The 23,097-nt window shown below is 33.0% G+C and overlaps 2 protein-coding genes across 6 annotated transcripts in view; both read right to left on the reverse strand.

Annotated features, from left to right (window-relative positions):
• LOC132703773 (transcription factor kayak) overlaps nt 1-18,384 on the reverse strand; it is a 44,230-nt gene extending 25,846 nt beyond the window's left edge. The window contains exon 1 of one of the 2 annotated variants that reach the window (XM_060673234.1): nt 18,017-18,384. In XM_060673234.1, the coding sequence (XP_060529217.1) occupies nt 18,017-18,148 (132 nt within the window). In that variant the 5' untranslated portion in view covers nt 18,149-18,384. Of the gene's footprint in view, nt 1-7,034; nt 7,266-18,016 lie in introns of those variants that run through there. The other variant, XM_060673245.1, reaches the window with a different exon arrangement.
• Nucleotides 18,385-19,768: 1,384 nt separating this feature from the next.
• Nucleotides 19,769-22,605, reverse strand: LOC132699134 (uncharacterized). Of its 4 annotated transcripts, none has more exons than XM_060665678.1 (4): nt 22,296-22,605; nt 20,308-22,241; nt 20,153-20,251; nt 19,769-20,094 (listed from the first exon to the last, which is right to left on the reverse strand). In XM_060665678.1, the coding sequence occupies exons 1-4, from the start codon at nt 22,582-22,584 to the stop codon at nt 20,017-20,019; spliced, it is 2,400 nt and encodes a 799-aa protein (XP_060521661.1). In that variant the 5' UTR covers nt 22,585-22,605; the 3' UTR covers nt 19,769-20,016. The 4 variants fall into 4 exon arrangements, with proteins under 4 accessions (XP_060521661.1, XP_060521652.1, XP_060521670.1 ...); XM_060665669.1 differs by having other exon boundaries at nt 20,308-21,302; nt 21,354-22,605; XM_060665687.1 differs by lacking the exon at nt 22,296-22,605 and having other exon boundaries at nt 20,308-21,838; nt 21,895-22,055.
• Between the last annotated feature and the right edge of the window lie 492 nt (nt 22,606-23,097).

Here is a 23,097-nt window from a genome sequence, read left to right on the forward strand (position 1 = left end):
CAGGTATGAGAATAAATCTAATACAAAATATTTTGTACAATCTACCTAACAGTGCAAAATGCTTGTCGTCCCACTGGATTTTTAGGCGGATAAAATAGAAACAGCATTAAGAGTTACCAAATTTTACTAGCGTTTATTTAATAAGACATGAAAAAAAAATTATTCGACGGTCTTGTTACTTCGTCTACTAACCCTGCAAAGGTCACTGAACTCATTTTAGACTCCAACATTACCTATCCCAAAAAATTGTATATTCAATTTTTGAATTTAATCAATCCAAATTAGGAAGGAATCTAATTCACCAGTATTACTACATCTTTTTCTAAGCAATTTTAACAAAACCAGTGGCTGGGCACACACATTTCTGTACCTAGACAGAGCTGTGACGAAAGTATCCAACGTACCAGTTGTGTAGTGATTTTTCGTCTTGTGGATAAAATTACTCTCATCCAAAATATCTTAAACCATATCTAAGTTATATCCTCGGTCACTTTTCTATTTGTCTCCGTTGTATAAAGCCCGAAACGTATGAATGTAGGGTTCTTTGTTCTGTATTTATCTCAAATTTTGGTAATAAACGATCCCCTTCTACTTATCGGTGAGATAATTAGCTTTTCAATGTAAATCGTCTTTTATTTGTTTGCCGAACATGTGGGTTGGTTTCGGGTTAATATACGCTGCCCATCCCACCTTTATTTTTTATACAGAGCGCGTTCGCAAACATTGTCTTGAATTTTGCTATGTGTCGTCTAAAACGACTTTGTGTTTAACAGCGTAATTAGTATATACATGGTGTCCCACAGGAAACTTCGTCAATTTGTTGTGGGAAAACTAGAACTGGCAAGTTTGAAACTATAGGATTATACCACGAGGCACTTCTGACTAATTTAAAATATTGTTTCTCACTAACTATAAGATTAGGGGGATCACGCCCACCAAATACCTACAATTTTAAAAATTACTTAAAAGAATTGTTATTTTTCGCGCAAACAGAAACCGCGTGGAATCAAAAAAATGTTAGCCTGTATAGGTATTGTTTGTTATCCTAGTTTTAAAACTATTTCGGGTATCTCTTGGCGTTTTTACTTTCTTGTGTCCCTCGGTACAAACAATTCTCTGTACTAAAGACCGTCTCAACCAAACTACGAAACAACTGCAGTGATTTCTAGCAAAATCATCGTAGCTTAGACGAGAACCGGTGTAATGAAATAAAATCATTATCCCATTTTCAATTTCGAATACGTTCTGAAAACGTTAGGCAACCCAAAATACGCGATCAAATCTCATTCGTTGCATACCTACAATACGCATGGAACAAAACATGCAAGTACGTAAGCACCTCTAGGAACATGCACTTGATATAATAATTAATCACAGATTGTTAAAATTAGGTTTCTCCGAATTCTAATCTTAAGTGTGGCAATCAAACACAAAAATCTTGGATTTGTATACACGATCGAAGGCTAAAATTCTTTTTTATCACATTAATGAATAATCGTTCATTATTACTTATTGCGAACCACGTTCAAATCTTCGAATAAAAATCCTATACAATTGAAGAGTTTTAGATCATAATAATATTGACATTTCATTAAATAATAATTCAGCGCACAACGCAAGGCTGAAATTGCGGCTGCCACAGATGAAATATAATAATTATTGACCCAGATAAACCAGCGCGTCAAGAAGGATACGAAAATGCCACAGTTTGTCGTTTTGCGGCTATCGAATACAATAAATATGATAAACAAGGCTATTTAAAAAGGAGAAAGTTAGACGTTCTCGGTCATGTTAAGCTGTGACGTAAGAGTAGTTTTTATTTGACGTCAAAGCCGGATATTCCACACGTGAATAGAGTTGGACAAACGCAAGAAAAGTGCAAATACAAAGAAGGATAGAGAAATAAGTAAAAAAGCCGAGCTAATATTTTCTGTTGGTGTGACACGAAAAAATTAATTCTGCGCATATAATGGAATAAAAAATAGAAACAATTAAGAAAAAATCATTCCCACGAAAGAAAACACAGCTGGTTCTTATAAACTGGTTAAAGCTTTCTAAAAGACATATTGGAAATTGATTAGTGTAAAAATTTTGCTTTCAAGAATTATTATTATCAATTTTTGGGGATACATTAAACAAATAAAATACGTATTTTGGTAATTGATAAAGTACTTACATTATCAACGAGTAAATCATTCAGTAGATGTATCTCAAAAAAGGAGGTATCACAAAACGTTGCCATAATGATGCCAATATATAAACAATTGCCCACCGAATTAATTTAAACAAACGCTATATGGGGCGACAAATTTATCGACAATAGTGCAACAAAGCGATCACCCGGTTCAAAGGAAAAATCATTGCAAATGGTATTGCCTGTACAAATCTCGAGAATTTCTTTGTGTTCTTTGTAGATAAAGAACGCATAATACAGATGGCGGGGTAATTTGCAATCGGTTATCAGAAAAAAATTACTCAACAGCTGCATTTAACGCGCGACAGGAACAAAATTTTGTAATAACATTTAACAATTGTTAAACACGTATGGGCATACCAGAACTGGAGTGTTTTAAAAACTCGTCGCTATTTTGTTTCTATATATGGCACGTTCATGGCAGATAATGTGCATACTCTTGTATGTGCATATCCCATTCTGCAATTTTAGATAATAATAAACAATTATATTTCTATCCTTTGTTCTACTGTACCACCAATCTCTCCTTTTTTATAAAATATCTCCAAACACTCGTGGCTAAAGTGTCGTTTGTAAAACTTAATAATATTACTATATTGATGTTTCTTTAGTTTTTTGCAAAAAAAATTAAAAGCATCTCGATTACAATTATTTATTATTTCGTTATTTAGTATTTAGCCAGAGATCCGTAAAATCTTTATCATTTGAACATATTTACGTTTTAAAAGCAGCTTTTTTAAAAAAGTAGTTCAATAATTTTTCTTTTTTCGAATGTGTATAGAGTTTTTGAAATTGTTCTAATTTTAATGTTTCAAAATTTAAAAAAATCATTTATATAAGGACCTTTTCGCGATAAAATGGGCTTATAATATAAAACCACAAAATGTCAATTCTCGTTGTGAGTAAAATTCATTCATTCGATTTTTATTTTCTTTTTTGTTGTCATATTACATGGTGTTTAAAAAAAAGCGTCATCTCCAGGCTGGAAATTATTCATACAAAAAAAAAAGAAAAAAGTTCATATAAACGTTTAAGGAATAGTATCCGCCACTGAGTTTTTTATCTTTTTAAAAATTACTTTGAATATACAACTTTTGTCAGTTCTGAGTTGTTTTGGGATCTTGCCTCGAGCAAAAAAAAAACTTAAAAATTGCCAACATGTATTTTTAAGAACCTTATTTTTTCGACCCTTTGATAGCAATAAACTTAGTTCTAAATAATTAATACTAAAGAAAATTATGAAGATGACCATCATCGCCTTCATTGCAGACTTGTAACCGTTTTTTTTTTCTTCGCACTGAATAGCAAGTATCTAGGAAACTAGACATTTATGAACCTACGTTTATATTTCCTTATTTTTTTAGATGACGAATTGCAAACCGAGGAGTTGGAGTTTGAAATACCCTGTATTTGGATGTGTTGACTAAAATAACATTTCTCTAACAAATTTGTGACAACGTTTCATTATCCAATTTTTACAGGATTTGGCCAATTTGTTTAACGAAACTGCTGTTTACAACTGGGTTTAAAAGTGAAAAAATAAACATAATTCAACTTTAAAAATACATAAAGCGGATAAAGCATCTACAATCTCGCCCAAAACAGTGTTTTCGATTTTGTGGACCAAAAGAAAAGCGCATGTTCGTGTAGCATAAATACCACAGGATTAAAATATGATCTTCATATTCGCAGGGCAATCAATTACCATGTAATACGTAATTTTTATACCTTTCTTTTATAACTAATGCGTGTAAACAACGTAGATGATACTTTTAACGATTCACCATTCCGCATAATACGATAAAAAGTTAGGCGAATTTCCAAAAATTAATTTTCAGTAAATAAATCCATAAATTCTATTTTTTAATTGAAAACGACACGTATATATATATATATATATATATATATATATATATATATATATATATATATATATATATATATATATATATATATATATATATATATATATATATATATATATATATATATATATATATATATATATATATTGACATATTGATTCATAAAAAATGGGCTATCTCTATACTGGAGATACTAGACACCAAAATATTATGATCGAGCTCAACATGCCTCATTTGGAGATACAGATCGTTCAGTTATTCTGAACTCATTAATTGGCAGAGGTATACGAAATTTACTTGGACGTTGCTCCTCCTAGGGGGTGCTAGTTTTGCCGTAATATTTCGATAAATCGAATCATTTTTTTTATCTGTCGAGTTATGGTTAACAAATTTAGGTCGTCTAACTGTCGGTTTTTGACTTATTTGCACTTAACAACAACGTATTTTTTATGATTTTTTTTGTGTATACTGATTAAAAGGTATGAGGGGTAATAAAACATCAATATTTAACAATAACTCGATACTAACTGAAACTAACGCCCTCTAGGAGGAGCAAGTGAGTTTTAAATGCGTTATTGTCATCTCAAAAAACGTAAAACTCAAATAATAAGAAAATGTACGGTCCCGCACATGAATTGGACGTCCACCGTTTAGTGATATATTTTATGTTATCAAAAAACGTATTTCCACTACATTTGTTTCGTTTTGCATATTTTCAACTTGTTTAAACAAATTATATGTTGTTTTAATATATGAGCGATCCAAAAACATAAAGTTGGCCATAAAATAAGTCACCAATATCATATAAAACAGTATTTGGTAATTTCAACTAATAAAACTAATGAAAACATAATATTTACATTTAAAGAATGAAACTTATAAGCTGCTCCTATCGACAAGTTTGATTATATGTATTTTATGGGGCGTAGGTTGATCGCAGCACCTTATTAAGCAGTTAAGTACAACCAGTCCTGTCTGGATTAATAAAGCGATTTTAATTTCCACCAATTTAAACTTCTATAATCAACTAAGCTAAACGGAAAGAAGAATGAGATGATCTCGACGGTAAAATTTTAATGTAAACGTAATATTTAACCTTTCGTTTCGAGTTCCAGGTTTAAAATACAATAATTACGGATTCAATGAATGTATCCTGTTAACCGAACGCACCAGGCGCGTTTGCTCGATTCGCGACCGTCTTGGTGACCGTAAAACAAACAACAATTTTGCATACAATAACGAATAAAAAATACCCAACGCCCGAGCGATGACGTATTTAACCGCACTGGCACCCTATGCTTTAAACAACGTCTAAATCTTGTGTTGTTAAATTATGATAAATCCATACTCAATTTCACTCTTCTGGTCAGCGTTTTAGTATAATTTAATAAAACATTAAACTTGAACATGATAAGGCCATGACGGTGAGTCACTTTTTGAAAACGTTGAACCAAACCACCTCAGTATTACTACCATATTACATCAACATGCCTCATTTGTGAATTCTGGTGCACGGCACTGTGAAATCTTTGTTATCTGTGAAATCCAACACATCATAAAATGTTCTATTAACTTCGACTACAGTATAACCCCATTTTTTTTTAATTTAATGTTAGTTATAGTTTCTTATGTGTGGTGTATGTAGGAAAACATTTTTTTATTTATTAGCATTTTTCATAAAAAAAAATTACGAAATAAATTGGTCCTCTTAAATTTGATAAGAAACAAAACTAGACAAAATTTTGAAAAAAAATCAAAAACATTTTTGGAAATTCATGAATTTTAGATAAAAAAAAAATATAATTTAAGGCCGAGATTGACAAAACTTGGAAAAACCGTCACATCTGTCGAAAATAAAATTTTCCAAAATTCGATGCACCTCGGGTGTCAGTCAACGTGAAAATAAAATTCCTCTACATTTTCAAAATCTTACTGTTTAAATTTCAATATTGACAGTATTTTTTAAACGTATGAAAAGCAATAACTGTCTCTAAGAAAAAAATAAATAAAAAAAAACAGCTGAAAAGTGGCAATTTATATTAAAAGGCTTCCCATCTGACTCTCAATTTGCCTGTTTTTGTGGGATTGTTCAAATAGATCTTACTGGAAAGCTATAGTTAGGCGTAATATTAAAAAAAAAGCAGTAGATAAAGAGTGAAGGCCATTTTATACATCAGATTTTTGTAATTCTTAATTTTTTTATGCTAAATCAATATTTTCTACAAAATGTTTCGTTTCTTTTGCAATTTTTATAATGCAGTATTTCCTTTTCTGAAATTAATAACTCTTATACTTCGAAATCATTGCATTTTTTTAAACATTACGTTTTATTTTTAACATCCTGTATCTATAACCATTCGATAGCCATTAGTAATTCTCATTACGGAAAAATACACAATTTTTCAAAAAACCTCCACAGACTACTTATTATTTACAAAACTTCTATATCGTCTACGTCGGATGTTGATGAATTGAACGTGCTGACGTTTCGCTAATCATCCTGATGACTTCTTCCGAGTTTAACTGAAACAGTTTCAGCCAACCGGATGATTGGCGGAACGTCAGCAAGTTCGATTGGTCAACAACCGACACAGGAGGAATCCAGAAGTTTTTTAAATAGGAATAATACACAATTTCTAATATCTACTAACGCACATGCTTATGCAAATATTGAAATTTTGTTCAGTTATGAACTATGTCGTAAGAAACATTTATTTCCTTATGCAAAACGAATGTTTTCAACTTGAAGCGAAAACACAACTTAATAACAATTAATCTTTTCATGTGTGACTCATCAAATTTTAAACAATAAATTGCGTTAAAATTTTAACACTGCTCCTTTTAGAAATTCTAAAATCTATAAATAACCTTTACCTCATTTTTCTACCCGCTTAAATTTTCGCGAAGATAAGAAAGTTTACGTTCTGACAAACAAAGCCACTGTTTAATTAACGCTTACTATATTGTTCGCTTACCATTTTGTTAGGTTTTCCGAAATAATTTTCCGAATACATCATTTCACTGTCATGTATAAATTCAGATTCGTCCAAACCAAAATTCAAAAAAGGCACTAACTGCGACATAAAGGCGGCCAAAAGTCTCGTGTTTTTTTCCAATTCAAATAACGAACGTGAAATCTGTCAAACACCACTTGGCAGCGCGCACTCCTTACAGCGAAACCACGCGTTCAGCAGAACAAATGAAAACTAGTGGCTATCGTTCGCGAATAACTTGCTTTAAAACAAATCAAGGTTAGTCGCACTCCATTAGTTTCGTCTTTTTCTAGCGAACAATGTTACATACGAAGGCGCGAGCGTTTGTCCTTCTTTTTCTTTTACCCGCGCCGAGTGATTGGATTTTGACGTCAGACCAAAACGTAGTTGGTTGGGGGGGGGGGGGGACGCGGAATACGCGATACGCGACGATAACGAATCGTTCGATTTATTCAAAAATTTCGGACCTCACGAGTGGCATAATGCGCAGTTTTCTTTTAAGTTTACGCGATTCTGGCACAATTGCCTACGATTGACACCGAAAGAAATGTTCTCGGAAATTCGGAAGTGGATTAAGGTAGGTGCGGCGGAATTTCCGAGGTTCTGAGAAACGAAAGCTTCCCAGGAATTTACGAGAATGTAATACGTTTTTTTTTTTTGCAATATTATATATGTAACCCGAACGTTTTTACCTTCAGTTTATTCTACCTGAAATACAGATTTCAATATTTCAGGCGACAATAGACTTACACATTGCAATTCTAAACAGATTTAGTATACTTCCACCAGACATATAGTGCTTTTACAACCGACCCCGTGATTAACTTTGCCTATTGTTTATCACCGCAAAACCGCAGCCCCTTATACAACATCCTGTCGAGCATACCCTTATCCGTAACCATTCCAGGAGCGTCTTAGGAATTTATCTACCTACACTAACAAGCGGAATATAAGTATGTTTTCAATTTTTTTCGCAAAACAATTCTTGAAACACGTACTTAAAAAAAAATAGTACAAAGTAACAATTTAGTAAGTTCTATTTCATTACATGTCTGCATAGTATCGTTACTAATATACAAAATATTAAATATAAGAAAGTATAATAAAGTATGTTACTTAAAAAATCGTCACTATCGCTACTGTCGTCACCTCGTTTAATGATCAATATTTCTTTTATTACTCGGTTTTCACAGTTAGACCAGCTTTGTACTGATATTTTAGCTACGTGTTGCCGAATTACGTTTATGGTACTATCACTAAATTTTCGTGCAGTGTTATTTCTTCCTATATGCGCTTTCAACTCATCATTCAAATCATCTCAATCGAGTTAAAGATACAATGATACGGGGGTAATCCCAAGATTTCACGTCCGTTTTGTTGTGCTATCGAATTGATTTTGTAGTCTTTATTAAGGCATGCTCCAACACAATAACAGTATTTGGCGATAGTTTTCTCAACTGTTTATTTTCAAACCAGTCCTCAAATATTTCCGCGGTCATGTTTTCATGGTAATCCAAACTTGAATCTTTGACAAAAATAAGACATCTTCTACCCAACCATTTTTGGACCCAGCACCAAAAAATTATTATGCGTTTTTTTTATATGAAGGCGGCACGTCTAGTACACACTTGTTACTGTTATCACACCATCCTTTTTTTACTGTGTCGTGAGTGTCGAACCACGTTTTGTCTAAATACACTATTAGCCTATTTTGCTCGCGAAATTTTTCGATTGCATTTAAATAATCCACCCTCCATTGCGAAATTCTTTGAGATTCCATTAGCATTTGACGTTTACTAATTGTGTGAAATGAAAATCCATTTTCTTCTTCAGAAAAGTCTGTCAGTACTTTTTTATGCAGTTCTTCTAGGGTTAAAAAACTAATCATTTTATAAGCGACGGAGATTATACGCCACTTTCCTCTTGACTATCCCATTTGCAACAATTTTTCTTACAGTTGAATGAAATCGAATTTTTCGACAGTATCTACGCTAGTATAAAAAATTTATATCTCGGTAACGGTAGGTCCTATGGGATCGCCGTTGGTGCATAAATGATCACCGTCGAAAAAAACTTTTTTTTCGAACCGTTGGAGCTACAAAATTGAAATTGGCCCCCTTTTTAACCATAAGATACATAAGCTTGTAAGAAATGGCCTCAATCCGAGGCCGGTATCCATCTTTTTTTTGCGATTTTCGACTGTTTTTTGGACATTGCTATGAAACCCGATAAGTGCCTGAAATTTGAAGCAATCGACTTCAGATTTGCCACATATATGCAGCTTTGCCCCGTGTCGGAACCTATTGAACCTATTGGGGTCGGGAAGTATTCAAAAAAAAAAATAAAAATCGCGTGTGCAAAAGTCTACAAAAAACATCATTTCTCAAAAACCGTTTACGAAACCAAAAACATTGTTGAACCAGAAGACGCAGAAGATACAATTTTTCAAAAATATACAGGGTGCGCCGCTATTATTGAAAATTGGTTATGATTCAGATCTCACTTTCTTTTAGATTGCGACATAGCCCGTATATACAGCAAAAACTTTTGTATTTAAGGTTATCACCTATTGTACAGGGTGTTCCCAATATTCCGTGCTAAATGAGAAATGTGTTAACTGTCCTAAATTTGCAGATATCAACCTCAAATTTAGCAGAGAAGTAAAAGTGCGTGTCCACATTTAAACGGTAGAAAGTAGGTGTAATCAAATTTTATCAAATGTTTTTTAAAAATTTTTGAATTTTTTTTTCTGAAAGAAAAACTGGGGATTAAGCACTAGTTTTAAAAATGCATTAAGTATACAAGGTGGCCAAATAAGTGTGCAAAGTACTGAACTGTAACTGTACTGTGTAAAGTGGACAAAAGAAAACTGTGGAAAATATTTTCTGATTTCTAAGATGGCCGACAACGGAGGTCGCAGCCATCTAAAGTTTTTGAAGTTATTGTTCACTTAAATCCATGTAGTAAAACAAAAAAATCTATACTTCTAAAGTTCAGTTTTATTCTAATTACTTTTGTTTGATACTTTTTGAAGTATATAGCAAAATAAAGTGATTCAAAGCTTTTTTTAATAAACGGGTGTAACTACACTAAACGACTCGGGGGATTGTTAGCCTTGAAGAAGGCTCAGACAAACAATTTTATCTGTGGTATGTCTAATTAGTGATGCTGCTAAAGAGAGCTTTTTTATATAGTAATAGAACATTGCAAATTCCTCTAAAAAATTAAATGTAACAAAATGACCTGTTTTCTAAAAACGTTGCGAAATACTATCTAAATAGTCTAGGAAAAACGAGGGATATTTTATTCCTAGTCGAAAAAAGAAAATGTAGTTATGATAAAATTTTAAGAAGACGCTATTACGCCTTATTAATTTGTCAATGGTTCCTCAAAATATCTCCAGTGATGGAAAAAATTTGTTAACAAAAATTTCTGTCTCTAGAACTACATCACTCTGGTAAGGAAGTATTTCCGGACAGCAAGGCAATAACTTTGGCAATCGAATGTGCATAATACCGAGAATCATTTTGGCAAGGAATTAGGTACTGCATCGACGCGACAAGATCCGCACAAAAACAGCAAACCACGTTTGTTCGGCTCAAATATAACTGGAATTTTAGCGAAGTTATTTTTATTTTTGACAGTTGGCGCCAACTGAAACATAAAACCAAGCAATTATCGAAATATCTGGTAGCCATTACCTATCAACTAAACGTATGAAGGAACACACATAGAAAAAAAGTTTCTAGTTACCATATTTATTTATTCCTAAGTAGACTTAAGAGATTGAAGTTCTGTCAAATGGGACTAATTGGACATTAACAACATGGTAATCCTTGTTTCTTTCTTCCTCTATACAAGTATGTAATATTTTCTATTTTTGTAACAGATGATTTTGGAGTACTTATAGCCAAAAACCACTATAAAATTCCGGGAGAAGAAACTTTAAGAAATGCATTAGAAACAGGCTATTTTGACAAAAGAACGCTGTAATTTTCCGTCAAAATTAGTAGGTTAATAACAACATCTTTACAAATCTCCGGGAATATAAACACTGTGTTCCACTAAGGGGTTTGTCCGTTAGTGAAGATAGAGCCTTGCGTTTTGCGTTTTTTTGTGAAACGAAAGATGACGTTAACAAAATTTTCATGACTTGCTTAGTTTTAAAAATACAAGGTGTTTTTTGGGGCATCTCTCGTATCTCGGGTCTTCTATGAAATGTCAAAAAGGTGAAAAGTGCATCAGATATAGAATTTTACGCAAAATTCAGTGCCGTAGTCGGTTTTTTTCTAAATGGTGTCGTCTTTTTGAAAAAAAATGTTTTTTTTTATGGAACATCATATATAGGCCAATTTGATTCTGCTTATATATAACAGTATGGGGTTATTTGTATAAATGACCTCAAAAAAATTATTTTTTTTTAATAAACGAGTGACTTAAAAAGTTTACCAAACGTGTCACATATTATACTTTTTCTACGACTGTTAGTTTTTGGGTACATTTTTGCAAAACAACACGAATATATTCACTGGCGTGACCGCCACACTTGACAAAACGTCAAAATTGACGCCGTGCGGTAAAATCTACGAAAACATCCGATTGCTCCCAAACCCATGTGGTAATATCCCGAAAATCTCCGAAGGGGCTCGGATCCGTGGGATAAGAAACTCACGTGGTAAAATGACGCTTCCCGCATCCTAGATCGGTGTATAATTGGGTATTTTACAGAAGGGGCTAGGCATCAATATTTATAACATTTTTTTACGATAAAAATTAGTATTGTTCCATTTTAAGGCTGTGCGCGGTGTCGGTGGGTGTTTTAGCGGTGTTAGAGAAAATTAATTTAATTAATTAATTTAATTTATACAAATATTTAATATTTTATTAAAATTTAACAATAAATACTATTATACATTTTTGAAAAGCTCATACCAAGCGTAATCAAATTTTCCTATAAGATATAAGGTGTTCTATTAAAAAAAACTCTTTTTTTAAACACGACACGAATTCTACGTAAAAATCTATATCGCATGCGATTTTTACGGACATACCTCTCAGTCGCGAACAAAATAAGACACAGTGTGGGTGGGTCCGAGATGATGAGAGAAATTGAAGAATATTATTAATAATATTAATATTAATAATATTTTGTACAAAAATGATATTTTTTAAACAATCTGCCACAAAAAAGTACTCTTAAATTTATTTGATGTTTTAGCAAGTATTGTTGACCGAATGAAAGAACTATTTTATGTAATGTAGTCAATGGTATTTGTTATGTTAAATCGTTCCAGAAATAAGCTATGGTTCCTTTTACCACCACTATATACAAAATGCAAAAACTCGATTAAAAAAAAAAACAGAAATCGAGATTATAATTCCCTCGAAAACATGCCACCGACCCCAGACCCGCAATATGGATTGTATCAACTGAATAGCAGTTTCTATCAGAAAAACTTTATTAATGTGACTATAATTGCGTCACTAATGGAAAAAACCTGCCGTGACACCCAGCGCAGCATAAAACATAAAAATAAAATAATTATTAATATTTTCTATCGAGACGCGATTGTTCTCGACGGGCTTCCTTAAAGTATTGTGCTTATCGAGGAATTTTTTGGAGAAATACGACAATGCATTCCGAAAACAACTTATTGACGCCGGTTATCATTTTAATTGCTGCAAGCCATTAAAGCTCATAAAAGAATCCGAGATGCCATGCGGTCGGCAATTAAAGCGGCAGCCACCGAATTAACAAATATGGTGGTACTACATGATTACAAGGACCATCAGTGTGGCCAAGTGGGTTCAAATACCGCATTGACCAATGACCCTTACGGGCACGACTATAGGCAACATTGACGAACAAGTGCCAGAGCGGCCGTGTCAGCATTTTGTCGCACGACGAGGTGATCAAATGGACCGTTATTAAGGGGAGGAAAACTTTAATGAAATACTTATATCAAGGGAGAAAAATGCATTTCAGTATACTGCCAGCTTGTAAGCATTTCAAGAATTAGGACTTTTTTTTTCTGCTCCAAATTTTAAAATATCCAATTATGCGCCGCATTTTGATGTTTATCAGTTCTAATGGTCCCGTCATAAGCCACTCCGTCCGTGCTGTACTAAAGGTCGCAGAAGAAGTAACAATATGCAACACTCGATGCAACATGTTTATAAAATTCTTCAAGCATTCGTTTAATTAACACTCGCTCGTAACTAAAGTGTAGTTGATAAAACTTGCTGGACAATATACTTTTATATCCTCTTAAAAAACCTTGTTTGGTCGAACTGTTTATTTTACAACAATTTACTGCCATAATGGTTAAATCTGTATAGAATAATTCAAAGTGCCTAAAGCTGTTATAGTAGCATGAATGTTTGTTTCAGTAGATCAACGGATGGCCTAACCAACTCCAACAGACCACTTGAATTACTGTACCATATAAGTCTCGCGAGTGATACAACTGTATAAGTTGTTTAAAATTTGACTCGAGAAAGAACAAATCAAGAAAATAACAGAAGATGATGTTCTGGTATATTTTTCAGGACACTTTCGAGAATATTAGCTTTTTTAAAGTACGCTGACATTGCAAAGAAAATATATGAGAGGTCAGGTTATTTTTACTTCAAAAACAGGAATCAGCAAATTAAAATTGAGATTGGATACTTTTCCAAATTTTTACAGACTTACAATTGTCATTTTCCAAACAGGATTGTTTTATGGGCCCCTACAAATCAAAATCCTTAAGTTTCGTGAATTTGACACCTAACAGTTTGGAAACGTTTTGATCGTGTTGCCAAATAATTAAAAAACTATTTAAAAAATGTTAAAAATTCATCAGTAGGTGCAGAAATATGATTTAAAATGAGAACTTAATGCGCAATGATCAAATCCCTAGATGTGAAATTAAAAAGAAAATAGTGTGAAGACAAGGTCTGTTTGGTTATAAGCCCTTATATGAAAATCTGATTGCAGTGGTCTTATTACTTATCTACTATCTAATTTAATAGCCCATTCTATTACTTCTATCTGAATTTACCCCATTTCGTTTAATCAATCAAAACTACAAATCCGCCTATCCAACCTTTGCCACCTATCCAACAGTTGCAATTTTACGCGTATAAACACAAAATAAACCTTCCGTACCAGGATAGATACTATTTTTTCTTTCACTGGCTATGTACAAAAAAAAATACGCAAAAGTATTGTAATTTTGTGTATGTGGAATGGGTAGATTAAAACTAAGACTACGGAGCGCTCCGTAATAAGGATAAAAATACATACTATTTGTTTTTGTTTATGAGTTTCGTGACCACCGACCAAACTGGCCTTGTGTATTTGTAAGATTGTGTTGTATATTGCTATATCTAGCACCGATGATTGCTGAAGCAATTAGATTTTAGTTTATAACATTAAAATTAAAATATTAAAAAACAAAATTTAGTTTTTAACAATTGCTTACTGTCCTGTGCAACTGTGCTATCTGGAATAATTGTGTTATGGGATCTGGTGAACTTATAGGGCAGCTGACCAAGTGATATTAATTTGGAACTAGAAAATCTTATCTCTCATCCAACCTATTTATTCGACTTCTTCTCCACGTTACTAATTAAAGTGGATTCGAGTCAATGCAGTTGGTAAAGAAAACAATTATAACCCTCTACCAAATCTATATGTTACCGGCAAAGTTTGAAAGCCGGAATTAAGCATTACATAGAATGCCAAACCTATCAGAAATTTTATGAAATAAATCACATTATATACATGCTTATGGCGGCTATTATGGCGGCTAAAATGGAGTTAATTTGTTTAATATTAATTCCCCTTCCCCTTTCTTTATAGACGGTAAGTTATATTCTCTGCTAAACCTAGTTTGTCTCGGGCAAAGTCTTACTTATAAGAAACGATAAAAGGAGCAAATACTAACCCACACTCCCCAAAAGGTAATTTCCTCAAAACAGGCGAACCAATTATAAAATATCTAAAATCGAAGGGGAATCCAGAAGTTTAGTTAAGTTAGTTCTAGTTTCTTTCTTTTTTTTCAAGCAAAACACCCAGCGGACTGATTTTCTGATGAATACACCTGCATTCTATGCCTGAAATCGTTGGACATTCTGTAGGATACGTCTTACACAGAATGCCTTAATACCAGTACCAGTATAAAAGTGTTAGTATTGACTGAAGTTGTTTTTTTTATTCGCATTCCATCGAACAAAATACGGAACAGGATGGAGTCCAATAATGTTACTTCAACAACACCCTATATGCCTTTAAACAGGACCAAGAGCCTTAGAGTGACTAAACGTGCATCAAACATTCGAACAGAAGAACCCAACACACATCAATTACAATTTTATCAGACTGCGTTGCCTCCAAATTTAAATTTGTTGAGCGGGTGTTATAGTATGATGGAAAACCCACCCGCCGTTTCATCCGGCATTTTATCAGTTTATTGTGGAGTAATTAATAAAACATAAAGTTTGATCGGAAAAAGGGATTGAGTCATCCAAGTGATTAGGAAAAGAAAAGTAAATAATGCATCAAATATGTCCAATGCGTGCTAGACAAATATTTTACGATTAAAAACTCACAAGTTCAAATCGTGAAGTCGCAATACATAAAATTAGACTTCAGCTGCAGATTTGGGTTCGAACAAAGCACTGCGGATTGTATTTCGCGAAAACATGACAAAAAGACTTTTGCAATAAAATGCTGATATAAAATACAAATAATTTTTCGTATGTGTCATTTCACTGCAACATCATAACAAAAAAAACATAAACGACATAAAATAAAGTATTCATTTTCCGTGGTTAGATGCATTTTTCCTAATGATATTCTGATCTAACCTTACTGACTTCAAAGCAATATTTTCAAACAACAACATTTCAAAAATTGGGCGTAAGTTCGTATGCTCGAAATCCAAGTTTATTTTCAATAATTAGAATATAATACGGAATTGTAAAAATGGACATTAGAGGGAAATTTGCGTAACATCAAAAAATCTTGTCAAAAAAATATTCTTAGGTTTCTATTCTATTACGTAAATTGAAAAAATAATAATTTCGTAGACAACTGATAACTTGTACAATATTATAAAAAACTCCACTTTTAAGATTTTTTTTGAGTCGTTTTCGTGCTGTTTCTGTCCGTCCCTGTAATATCAAAATTTTGAAAAATATTTGTACCTTCAAGAACGCAAAATATAAGAACTTATCAACGTAATCGGAACACAAACCGCTATTTTTTGTGTAAAAGGCCAATAAAAAAAAATAAAATTGACAATGATGGATTAAAAGACTAACCAAAACTAATTTCCAAGCGTCATCGTATCGCATATGGTTTTGGGCAACCAAAAAAAGAAATTAATTTTTCGTTTTTCTTCAAAACTACTCGGAAGTTTAAAAAGTTTCTAATTGCCTGTTCGACATTAAAATCCACTCTATATCGCCTATAGAGCTGGAAATTTGAATTGCCTAGTGAACCATGTTTCGAACTACTTTTGATTTCATTTTTTATCCTCGCCCGCCTATCATGGCATTGCTTTACCGAATTTGCCATTTTATATAATGACAACAAAGTTCCACTGACTGACCACCCTCGTACATTAAGGTCGGAGCCAACCACCCTCTTTGTCGAGTTTTATTCCCGCTGATATGGTTTTCCCCCGAGCAACATACGAAGATCGATATTATAGTTGGATAGGGCTTAAATAAGGGGTGAATATTTTATTCGCGGCAAAGTAGAGTACATTTTCACGTCTATGGGATAAAACTATAGGAGACCGCAGAGTGCAGCGATTTTCAAATTGTATTGGGATACCCCGATCTTACTCAATATCAGTTGACTTACTAAAGCTATTAATAAAAAAGTCGGAAATATATATTAGGGAAGTCTGATGATTAACATTAAGGATATGTATGCACTATATACATTTTTGATTTTTGATTTATTTTCATATATCATTATTATCCAAAAAAGTTACGGTAATATTACGTAACGTACGGTAATATTGCCTTAACCTGGGCACGATAAGATAATTAAAAATGTTAATGAAAACTTGCGGTGGCTCTATTTTGCTCTGTAAAACAGACATAGCATTTTCAAGATTAAAAAATGTCAAGTGGAATTAGAAAATAAGAGAGAACGAGGTACGTTGGGTAAAGCCTTGCTTGCACTGCTCGCAGCATCCACAGCATCCATGCTTAGGTTAGTTCATGTCCTGATTCGTAACTAATTTTTTACGTATATTATTGGTAAGTATATTGTGGTAATCCATCTCCCTTAGTCTATACGCTGCGACAGGCAGAGTATAAAGCAGGAATACAGCACAGGAATTTAGAAAAGAAAAAAAAATTTAAAAAAAACTACCGTAGTATACAAAAAATTGTTGAAAAAATTTGAATTCAAAGGAGGAAAGGTCAACGGCAATGTGTAATAATAATAGTTAATATTTTAAAATTGAAATAAACTCTAGAAAAAATAAAAGAATTTTCCAAAATTTCGTTTTAAGGATATATTGTTTAGGACGAAAATGACTAAGTTTGCTTTAGTTTGCCGGTCTTTGAAATTATAAAAAATACGGAAATGTACATAATCGTTCGCAAAATTCAATACAAGGTGACAAAGAACCATAGAATTTTAATATGATTCTTTGCTTTTTGTTTTTCTAAATCTTTAAATATTATATATTTGATATGATATGGTTGAGGTTTCGTTCTAATGGCAAAAGCACTTTTTTTAGTTAGCGAATACCTAGGTAGTTCCATAATATAAGTAGTTCAAATAATATATAACTTAACCTGGGAAGTAACGACGTAGTTGATACTAATAGGAAGCAATTGGAAAAAATATTGATAGATATTTATTTTGTAAGGAAAACACAGTGTATCTTACATGACGATGCAAAACTTTGGACAAAATATTTTAATCACCTGTTAGAACAAGATCAAAAACTTACCGTTGTAGGTGTCAACAATAAACCGCTTTCTATCTTAAATTCCCCCGAAGAAACCTGAGAGCTTTGACTATCATTCGAAAAATCCGAATGATTCGACATTCCGTCGCTTAATTCCATCTTCATGATCGTCATAAAGTGAATTAATTCTTCTTATCACAAGGTCAGCTTTGAGGAAAAACAGCTGCTTAAAATCCGACGCGTTTTCAATTTTCGACAAGTGCAAACAAACCAGAAAACAGGGTATGACAGATTGCGCACACTTGTTCGATTCCCAACACTTTCCCAAACACGTTGAACTCGGATAAAAACACGACCTGGATGAGTCACCACCTTAGGGATACCCTTTCCTAGAACCACCGACTGATGTGTGATGTCAGAACTAAAAATATTCTTTGGACCAACCAGAATATGTTGGACCAATAAAAGAAATCGCAGAGCCGAAAATCATCGATTACGACCGAAACGAAGCCGAAGGTAAATTATTTCACCGTGGTTTGAGTACAGCCCAAGGACATTTTTGACGATGACTCATTTAGATCTTTGTTCGCTTTTGGCGTACTATGATTTGGACAGACCGGATTACACTGTTAATGTGGGCCTACTTTTTTTCTTTGATATAATGCAAGAGTACATGTAAATTCCCTCCATTATTGATTTGATGTTTGTACCTCTGTTAATACAGTGTGGTGACTTGTAAAATAATACCTAAAATTAGTTGGAATCGAGAACGCTGAATCAGGAGAGAATAATTAGTATAACTAGTGTCAACTGATTTCTGCCAGTATGGTAAGAGGTAGCGAGATGGCATTAATACCACGCTTAGCGAACTGGAAACAAGTTTCATGCGTTCAAGTACTTAACATTTTGATGCTGTGTTTTAATTTTAGTACTATTAATTTAACTTAATTACAGGGGGAGATTAGAATTCCCTCCACTTCGCATTTTTAAATGAAATGTTCGTTAGAATTTACAATAATTTATCAGGTTTCGGTTCAAGCATTCTTAAAGCGATCTGTTTCGGGTGCCTGCGCAATACATGGAAGAACAGTTTCTAATAGCCACACTGTCCATGGCAAGCAATAATAGAAAATGAAAATAGTGTTTATATTAAACGACCGACGTCCACATTTGGTAGATGGAAATAGATTAATATAATCACTATTTATTTTTAACATGAACATTGACCTTATAAAAATAGAATACCCCCTATAAGCCAAGAAAAGACACATGTTAAGCTCCAGATGTTCACGCGAAGAAAACAATATTAAATCACTCGAAGAGGCAACCAAAGGGTTGACATGTTCTTATTGGACGCGCGCTGTCTAAATTTGTAGTCATCATGCGAATCAGTTGTGGAAACAAAAGAAACAATATACGCAAAACTGTTTGACTGTGAACATTGAAGGGATATATATCCATAAAGCAGTTTTGAAATTTTCTGATTCTAATTTTATAGGATTTCAAGTTTCCAATACAGGTGGCGTTATAAGCATTTGAACTTTGTGTTTTACGACAAAACATATTGTAAAAAGAAAGAATTCTTGAAAAGTATAACTAAATTTAGTGCATATCTATGATTGCTATATTACTAATTAGGAGACTGACAAAGTTTGTGCTAAAAAGAGGTAAAATAATGGCAAGTGCAATCACGTTAAGTATACCCATAAAATTGACGGAATTTAAAGTAATTTATAAATAATTGTGTGCTTAATAACAAAGCGGATTTTAAATTCCAATTTAGCCTTTCTTAAATTAACATAATATTTTGGTTCGTTTGTTTATTAAATTACCAAAAAATTAAGGGTATAATAATTTACATGTACATGTACACATAGTAAAAAAAATAAATACATATTATTAAACTACAAATAAAGCAGGAAATGATCATTCTTCATATCTATAAAAATATAAAAAAATACATATTAAAAAAAAAACATGAAATTTACATAAAGCAAGAACTACATATACACACTGGCGCTATTAAGATAATGGCTGGCCAGTCAGTCATATTCCAACTGGCATTTTTCTGTTTCCTCAATTTCTTTGTTGAATGTTTCAATCCAATTTTCTTGTTCTATCTATAAGTATGTACATCTATAGCATAGTACTCACGCACAGTGACAAATATTTACGTACCTCAAATTTTGTCTTTCTATGACGCTTTTGCTCTTTTCTTTCATCATTGGTTTCTGAATCAATTCTTTTTCTTTTTTGTCGCTTTCCAATTTCCGGCGGCTAAAAATGACAATTTCAGAAATAAAAGGCATTAAAATTTGAATTTGAAAACCTACCATGCTATCAAGAATTTCTTCGGGATCTTCAAATAGATGCACCTCATAATTATTGGAGTCTTCGATATGCTCCTGTGGAATTTCTTCCAAGTTTTTAGACAAAACCGCTGCATCTTTAATTATATCGTTTTTCATTAATTTTTTCTTCTTTGGTGGATATTTTTTTATTGCTGACATATCAAATCTGCTCGGCTTTGCAGAAGGATCTTTGGATGTGCTTTCCTCATTTAAAACTTCATCTGCAGTTTCATTAAATCCAAAATATGTTATGTTGGTAATATCTTCAGAGTCACTTCCTTTTAAATTCATAAGGTTATCATTTTTAGTTGTTAATATATTTTTTTTATAGGCTTGGCGTCTTTCAATTGGTTTGGTTTGATTTTTAATTGGGCTGACAAATTGATTATAGTCATATAAACTGTTTTTTAAAGGAGTATTTTCCTTGTCTAAGTTATTTTCAATATAATTAAGTATACTTTGCTGAATGGGTGAATTGCTTAAAGCTTTGGGGCCTTTATTTGGTGTCTTAGCACAAGATTGTTCAAATTCTTTAGCTAGAGAATGGTTGATAATGATATCTTGTTGTAGTTGAGGTAATGCATTTTGTTTTATTCTCAGAAAATGGGGATTTACTTTTACATTCAAATCAAATCTCCAAGGACTTCCAGGTTGTTTCACACAATGTTCTGGTAACATTGTACTATTGGCTATTGGTTGATTACTAAAACTTCCTGAGGAGTCTGTAGATTTTCTTGAATTTACTATTACATTACTGATAATATTTACTTTATTTTGAGGACACCTTTCAGTGGTAATCTGACAGTCTTTATCAAATCCAAAACAACTTCCTATATCCTCTTCTTCATGTGCATCATTATGATCAGAAATATCCACGTCATGAGTTGAATTGACATCATTTTTATTACAAGGTGAAAAAATTAAACCACTAACACGCTGTCCAGAATTTCCATTTTCCTTTGTCTCTTGCCTTGATCCTAAAATGAGATGCCTATTTTCACACCTTGAATGAGTTTCTTTATTGTTACCTGTATAATGAACTTTAGCCGTAGTAATTATTTTCTGACCTACAGCTTGATCTCTATCTTCAGAAGTTATTTTGAACTCTTTATGTTTTTCTTGATTTTTCACTTTCTGGACAAGATTTGTGATAAGCTTCTTCATTTTGCCATCATAACTTTTTTCATTTTTGGCAATACATTTCTTCTGTTTAGTTATTTTACGTATTACTTCCCTTTGAGCCTTACGCTTTTGCAACAAATCCTTTTTTTCTAAATTCTTTACCACTTCATGAATTTCTTTTTCAAAAAAATAAGAAGATCTCTTAGGTTTTCTCCTTTTTCCAATCCTTGTGTCTGGACTAAAATCATTGAATTCATATTCATCATTGGTCAGTTTTTCAGTTTCAGGTAACATTTGTCTATAAACTGGTAAGGCATTTCTAATGGGTTCTGTAAGTGACTCAGATTTAGAGTTATGTGTTTCCTCAGCATAACTCTTTCGAGGTAATTTTCTGAAAATTTTATTTATCCTTACAGGAACATCGACCAATTCTGATAAATTTTTTACCGTTTCTTGTACCTCTTGATCTTCATCAGTGTTATTTGAATCTGGTATGACAATGGAGATATTCGCTTTAACTTTTTCAAAACTATCACCACTAAAATTGAAAATCACTTCATTGTCACTATCTTCAGGGTCAACAGAGACTGAAAAAACTACATCATCACATTCAGATTTTACAGTGCTTTTAGAAAACTGTGGTGGAACTATGCATTTAGTTCTAACTGCTTCCAATGTTTTTTTTCTTGTAACATTTATGGTTCGCTTTTTCTTTTTGTTGGTTCCCTTTGGCACCGCGATCGATTCCGAGGCACCTGTGATACCAGCCAGCTCTTTTCTTGTGCTGCCCTTCCCTTTAAACTTTGAAATATGTAGATCTGGTTGTGTATCATTAATTTCGTATGTACCTAGTAGCCGATTAATATTAACTTTTAGTTCTTTGGAAATAAAAGGCGCTTTATTTTGTGATATTTCCGGTACTCTATTCAGAGAAACTTGCAATTGCTTGAGAACAAAACCTGGGGCGGAATCCCCAAACTTAGTAGTTAACCTATTTTTATTGCCAAACCTTTGCTTACATTTCCCTTTCTTACTATGCTTATCTTTATTTTCTATAGTTTTTGCTATGAAATTCGATATATCACTTAAGGGCTTACGCCGGGTTTGTACTTTATTGACACTTTTACTAGAATTCATTTCATCGAAAATAACCTGATCATTGTGCTCTTTAAAATAACAGAATACTAAGGTTCTTCTTCTTTTACTTGTATTAAACATGCTGGGATCATTCGGACATTTTCTCGGTGAATGGTGACTTTTCTGTATAACCCGGAAGGATGCCTTACTTAAAAGGGATTGGACGAATCCATCACCCTCCAAGGGTAACGGATAGACAATGAATGGATAGAAGTTAAAAAAAATCTTTGACCAATAGCAAAAAACGGTCTCCCCCGCGGCCAACGCCACATCAAAGGACCATTCGGGTCCATCCGGCGTGGACTGAAAAAACAGCGGGACCGACAACGACTACAACTTAAAAACCTTCACAAAACACTTAGAAAACAAACAGTGCACTTTTGGAACCGATAGCAAAACTTTGTGGGACGATTACAACGGATGCTGTCGAGAGCCGTCAAAATCCAATACTAAGATTAGTTTCGGTTTAAAGTCAAATCGCATACAATTCTTGTTTTCTTCTATAATAACATA

This window comes from Cylas formicarius, unplaced genomic scaffold (genome assembly GCF_029955315.1).
Source record: "Cylas formicarius isolate icCylForm1 unplaced genomic scaffold, icCylForm1.1 PGA_scaffold_10__41_contigs__length_53128322, whole genome shotgun sequence".
Classification (NCBI taxonomy): Eukaryota; Metazoa; Arthropoda; class Insecta; order Coleoptera; family Brentidae; genus Cylas; species Cylas formicarius.